The following is a 20,944-nucleotide window of genomic DNA, read 5'->3' as shown; positions in this document are numbered from 1 at the left end:
TACACAAGATTAAATAATATTTAGTTGCAGAAATATATTCAAGGATGTAACCTCTCTTGGCTGAAAAAAAAAAAAGAAAAAGAAATGTAATAGCACAAAAAAAAAAAAAAAACAGATCGACGACAGACAAAAAATAGAAAAACTTATCTGTGCTATACTTCTAACAGTTGGATACACATAATTATGTAGCCTACATTTTGCCTAGATGCTTTCAATTCAGTCTCAGAATCATTTTAGTGCCTTGGTCTCCCCTTGGTGATGTTCTCATCAGAGAAATCTCCTCGACATTTTGAAACCCCAGAAAAGAGACTTGACTCTCTTACGTACTCAAAACAAAGGGATTAGTGAAGTTTAAGACTTTTTCTTGAAATTAATCTTATCATTAACATTTTAAACACATTTAGATATACCAGAAAAAACAAGGGTAAAATTTTTAGAGGAACAGATGCATTACAGGACCCACCCCAAGTATTCCATAGTATCGATTATATATTGTATATTTTCGATTATTATTTCAAGTATGCCATCTTAACAATATTAAATACATAGTATTATAAACATGTATAATTTAATAACACCAACAATAATGATATTAACCTAATATTAGTCACCTCTGTTATACAATATATTAAATTTTATTCAAAATAAAGTTAAAGAAACGAACCAAAGCTAAACTTTGTAAACACAGTAACATTAAACTTTCAGACAATACAACATTGGTATTAATACAACAATAAAATTAAGTTCATATTAGTCATCTTTATAATACATTATAAAATACTAATTCTACTCATTTATACTGCATTTTTGGTCCAGGGAAAATACTAGTCTTTCACAAAAACACATTTTTACTAGTATTTTCCCTGGACCAAAGAATTAAAAACAAAACTGGTGTAAAATTAGCATTTTACCATGGACCTCGCTGAAGATGTTCCGTTTCATCTTCTCCGTTATCCGAATGATTTCACAAAGTGCTACAATATGGCGTTCCTGTGTCTATCATTCAATACCTTGTAATTTCCAATGACATCTCCACAGGAGTTCATCTCGTTTACTTTTAAATTTCTTCAGTCTCATCCCAGGTTTACATGTTTCGCAAAACATTTCACTCCTAAGTAAACCACATTCACATAAAAAAAACCATAAACATAGCCTACATGTCTTTATTCATGGATAAAGCTACTAAAAAATTTACAACTTATTTATAATTCCATAATTTCCATTTCGAGGCCTACATTTTAAATCAAGAGGGAGAAATTGATCCACATCCTTTTTATATTTAACTATAGCATTCGAAATTGCCGCCATGATTATAATCAAACTAATTTACAACAATATTGATTGGTTGGCAACATAATGAAAACAATATATACCGGTATCGATCATTTAGTTGATCGAAACGCAACTTCCGTTGACCTTTTTTTTGTGGCTTAGCATATTTTTATATTTAGGGTGGGTCCTATAATGCATCTGTTCCTTTTTAAATCCTGAGGAGCAGGATTTTTCCTGCGAGACATTTTGAATTCAGACATACAGTGCACTCTTAAGATGTCTTCAATACCTTCTACAATGAGGCCCACTCCATCTAATGTCTGGTCTATTGTTTCAGCATACACACACAGAGATGACCATCACACCTTATCGGTGTGTTTGCTGGTAAGTTTGTATGTCAACTTACGATCGTGGTTTGTTTTTAAAAAGACGGTAAGATCAGACCTGTAAGGAGGTTCCTTTAAGTGCACTGAAAACAAATTTTAGCTCTAAAACGTTCGGAAATCTCAATATTATCACGAAAAACGTTGATTAGGCGGTAGAAAGTTTGCTGATTCGGAGCTTTTCTCGGGTGTTGGTTTGATTCCCACTTGGGCCAATTACACGATTGCTTTTTTCGCAGGTTTTTCCAACTATAAGGCGAGTTTCAGGCAATTTCATAGCAGTGGCGTATACTGGTTAAAGGGTTTGGGCTACCGCTGACCCTATTATTACACAAAATATATCTAACAATTACTTTAATTTTAATTACTATGGTAAAACTAATAACACAAAATTATTACATTATGTTATATTATAAACTTTTTCTTTTGTAATTTCCTTGGGCTACCGCCGGTAGCCCCGGTAGCCCGCAAAATACGCCCCTGTTTCATAGCGAATCCTCGGTACTGTTATCATCTCGCCAAATTTTGTCTCTTATCAGGAATTCAATCGGCTCTAATAATTCAGTAGTTGATACAGCGTCTTTAAATAACCGATTAGGAAACAGATTTGACTGAAGCGGTAGGCTAACATGGTGATAAAGAAAAACTCCTTGTTACACCATTTTAAGTGAAAAACATACTCAAAATATTCTTTTTCAGTAATGGCTACATCGTAGTATGTAGTGCAATTGTATTAGCTAAAATATGAATAATTAAAAATGAACATATAAGCTTAATAATAAAATCCTTAGGAACATATCTTTCTGAATTGCGAGAAAAGCCAACGAGGAAAGTAAACAAGATAAAAAAAATGTAAAATAAATTTTAAAATGTGTTTGTGTTTATGCAATGTAAGAACCCACTTATGTACAATGTATAAAATTTATTGTATACAGGTATATTGTGTATAGGTAGCTAAATGACCGTAGGTGAATTGCAATAAAATAAATAAATGAATGAATGAATAAATGTTATGTGCAAAAAAAAAAAAACGCTCAATGTGGGAAAAATTACATCAACACTGGACAGTGAATGACTGGAAGAATGTACTTTTTTCCGATGAGTCTCATTTCGAGGTCCACGGCCACCGTGTTTCTTACGTACAGAAAGGATCCGAAAAAGTAACAGCAGCTCATCTCCAACAAGCACCCAAATAACCCCCTAAAGTAATGTTTTGGGGTTATTTTACACATGAAGGGCCTGGAGCATTAATACCTATCAAGGGAATGATGAATTCTGACAAATATATTCACTTATTGGAAACCAGAATCGTACCCCAGCTGCAAAAATCATTTCCGGGTGGCAGAGATGTGTTCCAACAAGACCTGGCACCATGCCATACGTCTCGAAAAACTACAGAATTCTTCAACAAGAAGAATATTCAGGTACTCCCCTGGCCAGGCAACTCACCCGACATCAACCCCATTGAGAACTTGTGGTCAATTTGCAAAAGAAGAATGCAAAAAATGGATTGTTCTACAAAGGAGAAGATGATTTCTGCCCTCATTGGTGTATGGTTTCGCGATGAAGAAATTAAGAATATTTGTGGGAAATTAGTGGAATCCATGCCAAATCGTCTCAGAGCTGTTATTAGGAACAAGGGAGGCCACATAGATTACTGAGGTATGTCTTAGATCCTTTTTTTTTATCCTGTTTGAGTGTTTTTGCATAAGTAATTACGTTGTTCGGATTAATTTGCACACTATGTATAAAAAGTTAAATATTCTTCATCTAACATAATTAGGAGCATTAAATGCAGACGTTTGAGATGGGCAGGCCATGTAACACGTATGGGCGAATCCAGAAATGCATATAGAGTGTTAGTTGGAAGGCCAGAGGGAAAAAGACCTTTGGGGAGGCCGAGACATAGATGGGAGGATAATATTAAAATGGATTTGAGGGAGGTGGGATATGAAGGTAGAGACTGGATTAATCTTGCTCAGGATAGGGACCAATGGCGGGCTTATGTGAGAGCGGCAATGAATCTTCAGGTTTCTTAAAAGCCAGTAAGTAAGTAATAAAGAGTTAAATAAACGAGCACGTAAGCAAACAAACGACTAAATAAATAAACGAACAAACATGAGTAATAAATCAGTAAATGAATACCTACCGGTATGGTAAATAAATAAGTAAACAAACAAATATATAAGTAGCCTATACTTTTTCATTCCTATTACTTTTGTATGAAATTAAAAGTAGGAACGTTACAAGCAGTGTATTATAATGTTATGTATAAGACACGATATGCACAACATACAAATCATAACTACAAGACTATCTTCACTATCTTCGTTAACTACGGAATAAATTATTGTCAATTAAGTAGGTCTATATGATACTTTATGTTCTCATTATTGCTAAGACGTGAACATTCCTGAAAAAGTTAGCAATAACTTTCACTTACTCATGACTTCTAAGGAACACAGAGGTTCATTGCCGCCCTCACATAAGCCCGCCATTGGTCCCTATCCTGAGCAAAATTAATCCAGTCCCTACCAACATATTCACCTCTCTCAAATCCATTTTTATATTATCCTCCCATCTATGTCTCAGATTCCCAAACGTCTCTTTCCCTCCGGCCTCCCAACTAACATTCTATATGCATTTCTGGATTCCCTCATATGTGCTACATGCCCTGCCCAACTCAAACGTCTGGATTTAATTTTCCTAATTATGTCAGGTGAAGAATACAATGCGTGCAGTTCTGCGTTGTGTAACTTTCTCCATTCTCCTGTAACATCATCCCGCTTAGCCCCAAATATTTTCCTAAGCATCTTATTCTCGAATACCCTTAGTCTCTGAATAACTTTCACTACGAATTTATAATATTGATTGCAGATATACCTATGGATGCTACGAGGGGTGCCAGCTCATATTGGAGTGCCTGAAAGTTACCAAAATCTGGCTCATGCTGTAGCGTCAGTAAGCGAGAGAATCTTCACGAATGAGCAACCTATGGTCTTCTCTTTGCCCTTGAAAAATTTCAGTGTTGTATCATTATTTTCCTAAGCATCTTATTCTCGAATACCCTTAGTCTCTGAATAACTTTCACTACGAATTTATAATATTGATTGCAGATATACCTATGGATGCTACGAGGGGTGCCAGCTCATATTGGAGTGCCTGAAAGTTACCAAAATCTGGCTCATGCTGTAGCGTCAGTAAGCGAGAGAATCTTCACGAATGAGCAACCTATGGTCTTCTCTTTGCCCTTGAAAAATTTCAGTGTTGTATCATTATTTTCCTAAGCATCTTATTCTCGAATACCCTTAGTCTCTGAATAACTTTCACTACGAATTTATAATATTGATTGCAGATATACCTATGGATGCTACGAGGGGTGCCAGCTCATATTGGAGTGCCTGAAAGTTACCAAAATCTGGCTCATGCTGTAGCGTCAGTAAGCGAGAGAATCTTCACGAATGAGCAACCTATGGTCTTCTCTTTGCCCTTGAAAAATTTCAGTGTTGTATCATTATTTTCCTAAGCATCTTATTCTCGAATACCCTTAGTCTCTGAATAACTTTCACTACGAATTTATAATATTGATTGCAGATATACCTATGGATGCTACGAGGGGTGCCAGCTCATATTGGAGTGCCTGAAAGTTACCAAAATCTGGCTCATGCTGTAGCGTCAGTAAGCGAGAGAATCTTCACGAATGAGCAACCTATGGTCTTCTCTTTGCCCTTGAAAAATTTCAGTGTTGTATCATCAGATCTAGGGGACCACGACAACTATTATCCGGAGTACAAAGCAGTGACCATACCTCACGATTCGCTGTGCAACACCAACAACTCTGCGTTCCAGATCATAATGTGCCCCCTTGCCTACTTAGTACAGTTGTATACAAGTTACCGCATACATCATTTCTGGCATAACTGGATTGACGGTATGGATGATCTACTTAGACCACTGCACACGCTGGGACGTTGGACAGTTCTTTTGGCTCCTGAAACGAATACTTGGAACTCTTGGACGGAATATGCCTACCAGAATTTCATCTTTCCCCTCAAGTATGAAAAGAATGACTTTGTAGATCTTCAACATCAGTTAAACCTCCAGATAAATTTTCAAATTTATAATATGTTAGAAAACTCTATGGGGCACTTCCTTGTGGTGGTGATGGGAGACCCTGCTACGGAAGAGGTTGCAAGTGTGATATTTCAAATCCTTTTTAAAAACAAATATTATGATTCCATAGTGATTCTAAATGCAGCAGAAGGAACATCTATAAATGCTTTCTACCCAAATAATTTTTGCTCTCTGAATCCAGAACCATTATTATTTGGCACCTGGACCGAAAATGACGAAGACGAAGGGTTGCTTGTAAATAAAGTTTTTAACAAAAGACAAATTGAAGAAAATTTAACAGGTTGTTACTTCAGAGTAATCCCTGCAAACACTGATCCATTTGTGATAACAAACTCCAAGAATCCAATCCCAGAGACCGTGGGAGGACTAGATGTCGAATTGCTGGAAATTTTCAAACAGGCATTCAAGGTTACAAACAAGGAATATAGTAATGATAGTGTACATATTACAGTATTGAACAAAATGCTGAACCTTTTGTACCAAAGTACTTCTGAACTGACAACGCCTTATTTCACCCGGAGTTATAAATTCTTCCTTCCAATTGCAGAAATGTATCCTAGATGGGCAAGTTTCACCAGGGTATTTACCCCATTTGCCTGGTTTTCTGTCCTAATCTCTATAGTGTTCACTTCTCTGGCTTTACGGTTCCTGACAGAGCGGGTGTCCAAAGACCACAGTATCTACGGAGCAACATCCCAGTGTTTCTTGAACACTTGGTGTTCAATTCTGGGTATTGTCGGACCATCTGATCTGTGCCCCCGTAAGATATGCGAACTGAACACTAATTCCTTCTCAGCCTCGGTAATTCATTTCTCTCCCTGCATTCCTATCTCTCTCTTTTATATATCTCTCCCTTTCTGTCCCCCACTATTCACAATTTTGGCCTTCTTGCGGGACAGTTTACAATATTTGCACTTGCAGTCCAGTGTTGTCAACTCAACATGAATATTGTAGCACAGAGTGGCGAAAGAAATATTATTAAGCAAGTACGTAATAGCATTTTGCCATGAAGAGAAACAAACAGGTCAATATCTGTTTCCTATAAATCAGCAACGAAAAGAACAGCTGATATCACAGGTGGGGCTTATTTTATTTCAATTGATTACGTATTAAAATTACTTACTTAACTAATACTAATAATACAACATTTTATGTAATTTATATAGACAGGTCAGAACTCCTAATAAAGAAAATCAGGAGAGAGGGAGTCTGTGCGGGAGATGAAAAACTAGAATCACCAGAGAAGAACAGACCAAGGGAACTTTTAATTATTGTAGATGATATGAACCGATGTATTTTAAGAAGAAAGATACAAGAATTTTACACCGTTCAGAAAGAAGTTTCAACATTGAAGAAATTACTGAAGCTTGCGAGAGAAGCAATAATTTCTAAGGTTGGAGAGAAAAACTACGGAAAGTGATTCGAGACATGGGATTTAGATTTAAAAAATGTAGAAATACAAGATGTATTTTGATTGAAAAAAATAATATTGCAGCATGGAGGACCAGTTATTTATGACACCGTTTGACGGAAGTTTGGCAACATCCCTATTCGGCAAGGTTCGTGGCCTGCTGTTTAACGTGGTGGGAGGAAAGCGGGTGGAATGGAGTGAGTACAGGCGTTAACTTTTCCAAGAACGACGACAGCGCTGAAGGGGCACAGATCCGATGGTCCGACAATATAGGAGTTGATAAAACCCCTCGCAGTACACCTCTCAGAATGGTGTTCTTGTCCAGGCATTTTTCACCAGTTACATGGTAGATCCTGGAAGACAGCATCAGATAGACACACTTTAAGAAATTCTGGAACAGAATTACACAATTCCTTTGGAATTTCTATCGAATTACAACCTACAAATTCAAGCTTACATCGTTTCTGACTCCGTCAGCACTCTGAACGTCGCTTTCCACACTGAACGTTCAGCAGTGTTGATCAATGAAGATTTCTTTGCATACTATGCCAAGAAGCTGTGCGGAAGGGCACGTTCCCCTGTGTATCGTAAGTTCAGTGGAGAAGCAAGACACACGCACATGCATATGGTTGTCAGTGGCGGTAGATACTTATTCTGGAGGTGTAATCAAATTCTGGGTCGGCTAGTACAAGCAGGAATACCCCGGAAAATCATGGCTGATATTACGGATCCTCTGGGGAACCTCGCCATCAACCAAGCTGTTGATTTATTCAATCACCTTTCATTTTCCTTTGTCTTGGGTTATTTGTGAGTTTGATCGTTTTCGTTCTTGAGATGAATGTTCACTTTCTTGGAAAATGTGGAACTCCTATGTTGAGGAAAAGACAGTAATATTGGTGTAAAAACGCTTCCAGGCCTAAATTCCCACTGCTTAAGGGTATATGTACATGAATGACCACAAATATTATCAGAAAATGCGGGCTCTAAATTTATAAAATTTTATAATTTAATTTAATTTAATTTGGGATATATCAAAACAACAGTATTCAAACATTTACAGAATAAAGAATATAATTACAAAACAAACAAGAGAAATAGAAATAAAATAATACAAGCAATATAAAAAGAAGATACAGTAGTATTAACAAAATTTGAGACCGAATGAGCAGCGCTCGTGTTTGGTCACAGTTCAGATATAATATTAAAATAAAAAATAATAATAATAATAAAAATAAATAAGTAAAATAAAATAGGAACTAAAATATAATTACAGAGGCAATGGAATTATATAATATAACATTAACACTAGAGAAGAATAATATCGCACGTGAAAAGTAGGACTAATATATATTTTAAAATTATAGAATACAAATATAATATAGGTTGATTAATTTATACACATAGGCTATAGATTTATTTAATCAAATTGAAGATATTAACACGTTTCTATTTTTCTTGTTATATGTTATTGGGTTACATGTTAGAAGTTCCGGGTGTAATTTAGTTAAAGCATTGTACAACCGAGGGTCAAAATTTATGCTATGCTTTAGACCAGCAGATGTGAGACATTTAGGTTCTACTAATGTTGAATTAATATTTCGTCTTCTGTCATAATTGTAAGAAAATGAACTCGCAATTGGACAAAAATTACAAGGTACCACAACAAGACTTATTAGAACTTATATATCTCATAAAAGTATAAAAAGGTTACTAATAATATTTTTTTTAGAATTCACTTTTTACTTTAAATTAAATTTTCCAAAATTTTTAAATTTTCACATAATAATATTTCATAACTCCACAACCATTAGAGATAGAATTCTGAAATTTTGTACACTCATTTAACATGCATTTATGCAAAAGGTAGACTACAATAATGCCCACTTCTCTGAAAATAGAAAAATTAGATCACAAAACATTACGGAAATTTTAATTTTTTTTATATAGGACAAATAAAAAATTAATTGTATTAAAATAAACAACTCTACATGTCTGAGAGTAGTCTACTTTTCAGAAATAAGTGTTTATTACATGCAGGAAAAATGTTATGGATACCAAATGATGTAACTGCGGAATTTTTTTTTTTTCATACTTTGATAAAACTGGTTTCAAAATATTATTAGTAACCTTTTTTATACTTATATAAGATATTTAAGTTCTAATAAGTCTTGTTGTGGTATCTGGTAATTTTTGTCCAATTGTGAGTTCATTTTCTTATAAAATTTTAGAAATTTAGAGCCAGCATTTTCTGATAATATTTGAGGTCATTCACGTACATATACCGGTACCCTTAATGACCAGTGAATTTATAGTTCACAACAGAAATGTTGTTGTTGTTGTCTAGTGCCTTGCATCTGGCAATGAAGCCATTAGCAGACAACAGAAATGTCCATAAACAAAAATGTCTACATACCGTAAGTTATATACAGAATATCTCAGTAGGAATGTAAAATATTTCAGCATAATGTAGTTTGAGGTAATTTACATTGATTTAACCTGATATACCTATGTCCGTTGGGAAGTTATTGATGGCGAACTTTTAAATGGAATGACGCATTATAGACGTATTTCTACGTTTTAGTACATTGTAACCATAGGCGGAGTTATGAGAGGGCATGGGGGTCAGTGCCCCCCCCAAACTTGTCTCAACTCTTTTTTCTATTAATGTTAAAAAATATTGAATTCAAAAGATCTTTTTTGCTTTTGTGTTTAAATTGATGAATTAATGTCTTCAGATCATGTGTCTGAACTATAATATTTATTTTAAATTTCTGAATGTATAAGTTTTATTTATTTATGTCTATAACAGGGCAAAGCCCCAATTACAATAGACAGTACGGATAATTGCTTAAAATATGGAATTGCAGATAACAAGAAAAAAGAGATAAAATAGATACAAATGCAAGATACAGGTGTAAATACAAATTAAAAATGAAAAATGGACAAAAAAACAGACAAATAGATACTACCTAAATAAAATACACAGATATAGATATAGACAAAATGAAAAATACAAAATAAAAATAAATAAAAAACAGATAAGTATAGATATCATAACCAAAAATGTAAAATGTAGCTATAAATGGCAAATTACAGAGTAACAAATAGATACTGTAGCAATAAGAATTGCTATAGGCCTACAGTACCTCATTTGAGGAATGGAAGCACTGTCATGTTTCTTTTGTAACAGCCTGTACTCATGTGTTGGATGTCTGCAGGTGTTCAGGCCGCTACTTGGAGAAATATGAATAGCATACTGCACAACAATGCAGAAAAAAGAAAAGTGATCCCGGATATAATGTGTTAACTTAAAGACGAGATTAAATGAAATAATTAGAGGTTACACTTTGTATGATATCTTCAGGAAAGTAAACTTCATATAAAAAAGTGTCTGTTAGCACTGTTATGTACGAGGGGGATCCAGGAAATAACGACCGTTCGCGCATACCCGCCGCGCAGCTGACTCCCCTTCCTTGTTTGAAGGTCAACTGGCTTCCTTAACATGTGTTCTCATAATGTTGTGAGTACTGGTTGCAACAAGTCGCCATTGTACATTTTGTGTTACTTCAAAATGAACGACGTGATTGATAATCCCGCCGACTGTGAGGTGAGGAGTGTGATTCGATTTTTGAATGCCCGTCATTTGAAACCTGCAGAAATTTACCGGCAATTGAAAGAAGTGTATGGTGATACTGTAATGAATGAAAGAAATGTGAGAAAATGGTGCGAAATGTTCAACAATGGGCGAACAAATGTCCACGATGAAACTCGACCCGGACGCCCATCACTCATCACAGAAGACCTGAAGACTAAAGTGAACGACAGAATCTTGCAAGACAGGCGCACATCACTCGACGAATTGCATATTGCCTTTCCTGACATTTCTCGTTCTTTGCTTGGTGAAATTGTGTCGCAACATCTTGGCTACCACAAAATCTGTGCACGATGGTTTCCACGGCAACTGAGTGACCAACACAAAACTCAGAGAATGGCCTCAGCACTGACATTCTTGATGCGATATCACACAGATGGAAACGCCTTTCTCGATCAAATTGTGACTGGTGATGAGACCTGGGTGTCTCACAACACCCCAGAGACCAAGCGCCAATCACGTCAGTGGCATCATCCCTCATCACCCAAGAAACCGAGAAAATTCAAACAGACTCTCTCAACACAAAAAGTCATGGCTACAGTCTTTTGGGATTGCTAAGGTGTTCTTTTGCTGGATTTCATGCCAAAAGGCACTACGATCAATGCAAATCGTTATTGTGAGGCTTTACGAAAACTACGGCGAGCCATCCAAAACAAGAAGCGAGGAATGCTTTCGAGAGGAGTTGTGCTTCTTCACGACAACGCCCGCCCGCACACTGCTGCTTCAACTCGAGAATTGCTGGATCAATTTGGTTGGGAATCTTTGATCATCCGCCCTATAGTCCAGACCTTGCTCCTAGCGATTTTCACCTTTTCACTAAGCTGAAAGACTTTCTGGGTGGTACGCGTTTTGGAAGTGATGAAGAGTTGAAGAAGACAGTGAACTCCTGGCTTAATGAAATGGCGGGAGAGGAGTATAACACGGGAATTCTAAAGCTAGTGAACAGATACGACAAATGTTTAAATGTAGGTGGTGATTATGTAGAGAAATAAAGGAAGCTTCAGTTATGCAACAGACTTTGTTTTTTAAAATAAATATATTTTTTTTAATTATTACAACAAAACGGTCGTTATTTCCTGGATCCCCCTCGTAGTTCTATTGATGTATGCACATGTTTCTGTACCGACGAGAGAGAAAAAGAGGGAGATTGTTTTAAGTTATGCCCTATTATAACTTGTAATAGACCTACAGTTCAAGCCCTATACAACTCGGTCCGAAACATCGCGGATATGGATGTAATACTGTAAGCAGGGTACGAATTAACGGGAGAGGGGAAATCCCCCCCCCCCCGTTGGAAAGTTATCCTCTTCTCATAAATTTATATTAACATCCCTGCCAGGGATAACTTCTATTCCCCTCACAAAATATAACTGTTTTAATATGAGTATACATGTACTTTATAAAGTATAAACTAAGCAAATAAAATAATATTGATGTATTATCATCACCAGCAAGCTGACAACAATCAATAACTTAGGAATTACACATCTTACCTTAAGCCTCCTCATGGATATAATTATTATTATGATCAAGATGCAAGACAAACAACTCAGTGCAACTGAGCGTTGAGCCGTATCGAATGAGGATAATAATAATTTTATGTATGGTATTCTCTGTATAGGATTCTATCCCCCAATTAGAAATCTTAATTCGCACCCTAAGTATATGATTATGTCTCGTGACCAGAATATAGTACGAAATGGAACCATAAAAATTGGAGATTTATCCTTTGAAGAAGTGGAAAAATTCAAATATCTTGGAGCAACAGTAACAAATATAAATTACACTCGGGAGGAAATTAAACGCAGAATAAATATGGGAAATGCCTGTTATTATTCGGTTGAGAAGCTTTTGTCATTCAGTCCTCTGTCAAAATATGTGAAAGTTAGAATTTATAAACCAGTTATATTACCGGTTGTTCTGTATGGTTGTGAAACTTGGACTCTCACTTTGAGAGAGGAACATAGGTTAAGGGTGTTTGAGAATAAGATGCTTAGGAAAATATTTGGGACTAAGAGGGATGAAGTTACAGGAGAATGGAGAAAGTTACACAACGCAGAACTGCACGCATTGTATTCTTCACCTGACATAATTAGGAACATTAAATCCAGACGTTTGAGATGGGCAGGGCATGTAGCACGTATGGGCGAATCCAGATATGCATATAGAGTGTTAGTTGGGAGGCCGGAGGGCAAAAGACCTTTGGTGAGGCCGAGACGTAGATGGGAAGATAATATTAAAATGTATTTGAGGGAGGTGGGATATGATGGTAGAAACTGGATTAATCTTGCTCAGGATAGGGACCGATGGCGGGCTTATGTGAGGGCGGCAATGAACCTGCGGGTTCCTTAAAAGCCAGTAAGTAAGTGAGTATGTAAGTAATTCGCACCCTGCCTATAACGAATAAGGTCCTAGTATATCGATATAATAAATAATTTATTGATCATAACGTGCTTGGATCTCAGAATTCGACAATTTCTCATGTTCAGTTTTGTGTTCTATTCCTAGCAACGTCTAAAATGAATGTATACTTCAGTAGGTATTATCGAAACAAAAGAAAACTGTTTTTTTTTTCTCCAGATTTTGGTAATAGTAGACTATGTCTCAGAGACATGCCACACATAACATTTTTAAAATAATATATGTATAAATTAGGAATACTAATTTTTTAAAATAAAAATACTAAAACGTACCACAAATTACATATAAAATATGTATTGATTGAGACGAGTATGCCTACAATTCCATAAGGTTCTTATTCATTACTGTCAACTTGTCTTTATTCAGCATTTTTCTTATTATGGCGAGTAGTTGGCAATGTGATATTCTTAAAAGTTACTTTCTATTGTTTTCACTACCGGTACTCAATTGTTATACTTACGTCAGAGAAAAATGACACACTTTCAGATATCATAATGTGGTGTATGGCCATTTTTATTGGTAAAGTCAACAAAAATGTTGTTTTATTATACAAAACGATGTATATATTGTTGAAGTTGTCATTAATATTGTGAATATTGTTATTGCGTCCTGTAATATAATAATATTACATATATGTATACCCTAATAGAATGTGTAATGATTTACGTTATGTACAACGGTTGCTGTTTTAAGTTTCTTCCATGTCAATTTTGACCCAGAAACGTTTTGACAACGCACCAATTCTTGCGTGTGCAAGATAAGTTTTTATTACACTATTTCGACGAATTATATCTCTACATCTACATCTCTACTCCGTCATGACACGTAAGCATTTCACACAATACATTTTATTTATGTAAGACAAATATTATACAAATTTGATATTCTTTGTTCTTACATACCTACAAAATATTATGCGATTTATGTAAGTTTTGTTCAATGTGTTGTCCAATTTGGTATGCCTATAACCGGATGGGGAGGAACAACCAAATTTACACTTTCTCTGCTGATATTGCTTCTAAAGCGGATAATTAAACTTTGCTTAAAGAAGGTAATTAATTATCCAGCAAATTTCATTTATTCAGATTTTAATGTTTTTGAAATTGAACAAATAGGCTATATAGATTGTTAGGAGTATAGTGCAAATATTTTGTTATTATTCAAGAAAAGTGTGTGTAAAACAATTCATCTTTACTTTCTCGGCACTTTCTCCCTTGCTTTATTAGTTTTTCTATAATGTATCACGAATTTTACGGTCTTATTCCTTTTGAATTGTCGTACTATGAAACGCCTATAAGTTTAGATTATAGGCATGCCTTTTGGTCACATGTACTCCAGTGTAAACACTCTTTCTTGGTCTTTAGTGGTCATTAACCTTGCAGAAAGCTCACTTGACTGAATGAAAGGATTTTCTGACTCTGAATTAGCCGATATTCATTTAATGTAGAGAACAGCAAGAGAATCTGCAATCGTGGGAAAGGAATGTTACTGGCTACGATTTGCAAATCGTGGGATTCCAAAGAGACGAATGTTTGTTACTGTACATCAAAGAGTTCGTCCTCGGATCGAGAACCGTGGGTCGCAACGTGACCTTTTCTTTCGTTAGGTGCTACAAATTTTCTAAAAAACATTCGACACTAATACAAAATATTAACTTTAGTTAACACTAAAGAAATTATTTCATTTGGTATATTTCTTTTACTTAAATAACTATTTTAAATGTCAATTTATTTCAATTATTTCGTGATAGCTTGGAAGTGAATACCACGTGGTTTATAAAGTCTGTTTCATTTTGATAACTGAGACATTACTGTACTTACAATGCTTTTGTTATATTATACTAACTTATGAGAATTAAAAAGTAGTATGTGTCCGAAGTTCGAATACGTTTTTAGCTAATTAACGAACACGTGAATTATTATTAAACATTCTTTACGTATTACGTTGCTGTAAAATTCTAAATTTCGTGTACTTTATTAATTTTATATGCCCATGTTACAATTATGGTAAATAACAATATTTTAGACCATTATCTTCCTCAGGTAAACTAGACAGGGTAAAATTTCAATATTCTTGACAAAGAAACCCACCCCACCCAATTCTTGGTCTGTTGTTTCAGTGTGCACATACAGAGATAAAGATGACTGCCAGAACTTTTCCGTACGTTTGCTGGTAAGTCCATATATATCACATTTATGATTTTGTATATGTAAGTTAATTTTATATAACGGCGATGACATTACAATTTGTGTGTGAGAGGTTCCTTTAAAAGCATTAAAATCAAATGTATTTGCTTATTTTAAATAATTGAGGACCGTTTTTGCAAAACTTGCTAACTGTAAGAACTAAATTTTATGGGAAACACAAAAAACTAAAATAACTCCAAGTTTTGCTATAGCTCTCACATAGCAGAAAGCAAGTTTTGAAAAAACGATCACACTTGACACACTACTGTGAAGAAAATAAGATTCTCCTAAGAAGCCTTTAGCATCATGTAGAGGCCTGTCTTATGTTAACTAATCCACCAAAATCTCAATTTTGAAAATTTTGCAGTTAGCAAGTTTTGCAAAAACGGTCCTCAATTCGAAACATGTCAAAGACAAAGAGATCTTAGTTATGCAAACAAAGTTATATAAATATATACTGCCAAAAGAATAAATAGCTATATTGGAGAGACATATGTTAGTTGCATTTTCATGTAAAGTTATTTATTAACATAATTATTCATTTGTTTATATTTAGTTGCATGTTGTTAACAGAGAAGAAAAATTTATATGTCTCAACAGTCATACTTTACAATTTTTCAATATATAATAGGCCTAGTTATTTTACTGTATATAACAAGTATGCAAAGCAGAGCTTTAGAGAGCGAATATAGATTGCTTTTGAGACTCTAGCTCTGTATACTACCTATATACATACGCAGTGACAAAATATTTTATGGAACATTTTTCATTTAATTGCAAGATCGCCAGAATATAGTTTGTTATCTTATCCAAACAACGTCAACCACTTCGTGTGACAGTAACTGAGTAAGGGATATACAGGGTGTTATAAACATTCAGTATTTTGAGAGGTATTCATGAGAATAAGAACGAAGTCTAATATACATTGTTCCTGAAATTAATATCTTCCGAGATATGACTGCTTCTTCAACACTGTAAGCACAATGGAAACAAAGTAGTAAAACGGAAAAAGAGAAAACTGGACTCAACTAGTGACAAAACACAATAATTGCTTACCAATAAGGCAATATTTGGAGTTGTATTTGTGTTCTTTAATTTTCACTGGGGGGGGGGGGGTCTACTGGTCCCTCAATATATGACCGTTCACATGGAATGTCATAAATACAGTCCCTGGAGTCCATGAGATTCGACTTGGGTTTGCTATTGGAAAGAATCTGGCGAAGAGTAGGTACCCATATCTAGCAATATATTAATTTTGGGAACAATTTTATTAGACTATTTTCTTGTTTTGATTAATACTATCGCCTTGCAAGATATTGATTGCTTCTTTTAAGACCCTGAAAACTACCAATTAATTCTGTGGCTGGGAGGAAAAAGATCTTAAGTCAATTTTTTGTGAAAATGAGATTTTTATATATTCTGAAAGCGGAAACAATTCTCTACAATCTGGTAAAACGGCTAAAGTCAAATAAGACTCCTGACTGGATTTATAAAGCGTTACCATATGTCCTAAGTACTTTTTGAATCGAGCACACACAGAATAAAGGACTTAAGAATGTTTAATACTTTATTCCTTACAAACATCACATGTTTACTTTCCATGCTTCCCTATTAAAAAGGTCCAACGTGTATTTTAGCCATTTTATCACATACTGATGCCCTTTCCTTTTAAAACTTTAAGCATCAGGGTAAACAATTCTATAATTGTTTAAGACCCATTTTGCATTCCTAATAATTTACATTTCTCATTTATGTAGATATGAAAAACGTCTTATGTTTAAATAGTCTCTTCTACTCAGTTTGGGTTCTAGTCTTAAAAGGGCTTAAGTGCGGTTATTTTTGGAAATAATCAAGAAAATTGTTAAATGAGCAACATTATCTATTTTAGAAGAAATATTAACAAATAATATCCAGAAAAAACCTCTTAATTTAAAAAACTCTATAATTGACACCAATTTCAATCTCTCTACTGCTCTCCTGAAAAGTATAAAATTTTTACTTAAGACCTTTTTCCTCCCGGCGACAGAATTATAAATTGGACATATTTCGTTCTTATATATGTAAAAGCTGCACTCCTTTAAAAAAAAATGAATAATTTTCTAAATTCTGGTTCCAGATATGCTTGTTGATGCTACAACGGGTGTCAGCTAATATTAAACTGCCTGAAAGTGATCCAGATCTGTCTCATGCCGTAGTGTCAGTGTGCGAGAGAATGTTCACGAACAAACAGCCTGTGGTCATCACTGTTCCGACAAAACGCGTGTACCATGTTACATCGGCTGAAGAACGGGCAGCACGAAAATATAGACATCTCAAAACAGTGACCATACCTCAGAATTCCCAATGTCATACTAATAAAAATTCGTCATTTATTGTGATATATCCACCTGAATTACTAAGAGCCACTCTTTCAGAACACAACAAACCATATTTCTCCCATATTTGGATTCAAGGTGTGGATACATTACTTCACACTCTGCACACGAGAGGTCTCTGGTCTGTTCTGCTGGCACCTGTGAATGACCATTTGACTCTCTGGAAGAAAAGTGAGCACCAGAACTTCATCTTGACGGTGAAGTACAAGCATAATAATCTAAAACAACTGGACAGTGAAATCTCTGAGCAGCTCACTTTCCACCACTCCAACATCTTACAAAACCACAGTGGGCATTTTGTCGTGGTGGTGATGGGAGATTCTGTCACGGAGGACATAACACGCAGAATATTTACATCACTTTTGAAAAGTAGATATTTTGATTCAGTAGTGATCGTTCGCACATCAGAAGACGGGTATATCAAAGCTTTCTACCCAAATAGTTTTTGTGTTATCAGTCCAGAACCAATACTATTTGGCATGTGGATCGAACACAATGGAGAAGGAAGATTTCTTGCAAATGCGAACTTCGTCAAAGAGCGCATAGAACAAAACTTCACAGGTTGTTGTTTCGAGGCAATGCAATCACTTACTGATCCATTTGTGATACGCAAATACCCGGAGAGAGCTGGAGGGCTAGACAACAGATTGGCTGACATCGCTACGGAAGTCCTCAAGGTTGCAAACAGTTGCGATAGGAATTCCCTAGGGGTTGTGATAAGAAACACAGTCTCGAACATGTACTACAAACCACATTATGACTTCACCACCACTTACTTCACTCGTAGTTATAAATTCTTCGTTCCAGTTGCACAGATGCATCCTCGATGGGCAAGCCTGATTAGGGTGTTCACTCCACTAGCATGGATTTCTCTCCTGGCATCTATAGTGTTCACTTCTCTTGTTCTACGGATTCTGACAGCATGGATATCCGTCAAGGATTCAAACACTTACGATGGAATTGTTCACTGCTTGCTGAATCTCTTGTGTGCAATTCTGGCTGTGGCAGTTGATAAAATTCCCCATAGCGCACATCTCAGAATGTTATTCTTGTCCTGGATTATATTCTCTATCACTATCAACACAGTTTTTCAAACGTTTTTTACGAGCTACATGGTGGATCCAGGACGACAGCATCAGATAGACACTGTCCAAGAAATTCGGGACCAGAATTACACACTGATCTTCGACGAATTAGATGCATTCTCGACGTATTCGTCTAAATACGACATAACTAATCAATCATACGTTGCTAGTACTTCCGTTGAGGCTGTAGACGCCGCATTCCACACTGAATATTCGGCTGTGTTGATAGATGAAGATTTCTTCACGTACTATTCCAAGAAATTGTGCGGCGAGGTAGATTATCCTTTTTACCACAGGTTCAGCGGAGAATCGCTCCAGATGCACGTCCATATGATGGTGGAAGGAGGTCGATACATGTTCTTGAGATGGAATCAAGTTTTGGGTCGCTTAGTTCAGGCAGGAATAGCCCGGAAACTCATGAGGGACATCACAGATCCTTTGGGACGCCTTTCCTTCAGTAGAGCTGCACTTGACTTGCGCGAGGAGTATGTTCCCATGTCGCTGGATGTTATCCAGTCGCCGTTCATATTCCTGTCTTTGGGTTTATTGATGAGTTTCATCGGTTTACTAGTTGAAGTGGTTATACACTGGGCTGAAAGGTCTGGGATCTCCTCAATTAGGAAGAGGAAGTGATGCTTGTTGATTTCAAAGTATGTAACAATGATAGGAGAGAGAGAGAGAGAGAGAGAGAGAGAGAGAGAGAGAGAGAGAAATAACTCGTCTGGCCTTGGATGACCACGAGGATCCGGAAATTAATAGCAAACAAATGTAATCAATTAAATATGAATATTGTTATAAAAATAAAATGTAATAATTAAACACCATTGATTGTCAATTATAAAATAAAATCTTAGAAGATGACTATAAAATTATACTTATAAATAAAAGATTTTATTTAAAATTAGCATATCGTTAATTAAGGCCTTCTGGGTGGTATAAATGAAACTGTATAATCTGCAGGGAATCTTTAAGAATTTGCGAGATGATTTTTTGAATTTCAAAAGATGATATTGATAATTGTTTTAAAAAAATTATACGTAAATTTTGGTAAAGAACTCCGAGCACCAAAAAATAAACCTGTCACTGACCAATTGAAGAGAGGGATGTTATAATTGGCACTAAAGTAGGGAAGAGCATTAACGGATGATTTCTTTGCATACAACAACAACAACAACAACAACAAAGTTTTTGCGATTAATGAATCTCCACATGTGCCATTTTGACAAACAAATAGAAGCACCAAAGCGGAAATATCAGCAGCAATGAATATAATAACCAGAGTTAGGATTTGAAAATCGATTTTTATAGGACAAAGATATGAAAAAGCTGCTAAGGTAAGAAAGAAATAAAAAAGTGCTCTTTCACTAAATTACTGGTACCTACTTCGACAAACGCCCTTTCTCCTATTTTATCTAATTGAAATCAACTCTGTGGCCGGAAGGAAAAAGGTCTTAACTAAAAATTTTAAACTTTTCAGGAAAGCTTAGGAAGATTGAAATTGGTGTCAATTATAGAGTTTTTTTTTTAATTAAGAGGTTTTTCATGGATATTATTTGTTTATATTTCTTCTAAAACAGATAATGTTGCTCATTTAACAATTTTCTTGATTATTTCCAAAAATAGCCGCACTTACACCCTTTTAAGACTAGAACCCAAACTGAGTAGAAGGGACTATTGAACATAAGAAACTTTTTTTCATGTCAAAATAAATGAGAAATGTAAATTATTAGGAATGCAAAATGGGTCTTAAACAATTATAGGACTGTTTGCCCTGGTGCTTAAAGTTTTAAAGGCAAAGGGCATCAGTATGTCATAAAATGGCTAAAATACAAGTTAGACCTTTTTAATAGGGAAGCATGGAAAGTAAACATGTGATGTTTGTAAGGAATAAAGTATTAAATATTCTTAAGTCCTTTATTCTGTGTGTGCTCGATTCAAAAAGTACTTAGGACATGTGGTAACGCTCTATAAATCCAGTAAGGAGTCTTATTTGACTTTAGCCGTTTTACCAGATTGTAGAGAAAT

The 20,944-nt window shown here is 35.4% G+C and overlaps 1 protein-coding gene across 4 annotated transcripts in view; it reads left to right on the top strand.

Annotated features, from left to right (window-relative positions):
* LOC138710152 (zinc finger protein 664-like) overlaps positions 1-20,402 on the top strand; it is an 82,686-nt gene extending 62,284 nt beyond the window's left edge. For 3 of the 4 annotated variants that reach the window (XM_069840775.1, XM_069840776.1, XM_069840777.1), the window contains 3 exons: positions 1,610-1,656; positions 15,393-15,445; positions 17,576-20,402. In XM_069840775.1, the coding sequence (XP_069696876.1) occupies positions 17,588-19,552 (1,965 nt within the window). In that variant the 5' untranslated portion in view covers positions 1,610-1,656; positions 15,393-15,445; positions 17,576-17,587 and the 3' untranslated portion in view covers positions 19,553-20,402. Of the gene's footprint in view, positions 1-1,609; positions 1,657-15,392; positions 15,446-17,575 lie in introns of those variants that run through there. The other variant, XM_069840782.1, reaches the window with a different exon arrangement.
* Positions 20,403-20,944: the final 542 nt, after the last annotated feature.

This window comes from Periplaneta americana, chromosome 12, assembly GCF_040183065.1.
Source record: "Periplaneta americana isolate PAMFEO1 chromosome 12, P.americana_PAMFEO1_priV1, whole genome shotgun sequence".
NCBI lineage: Eukaryota > Metazoa > Arthropoda > Insecta > Blattodea > Blattidae > Periplaneta > Periplaneta americana.
Note: the sequence above shows the minus strand (reverse complement) of the source record. Positions and strands in the feature narration are given on the sequence as shown.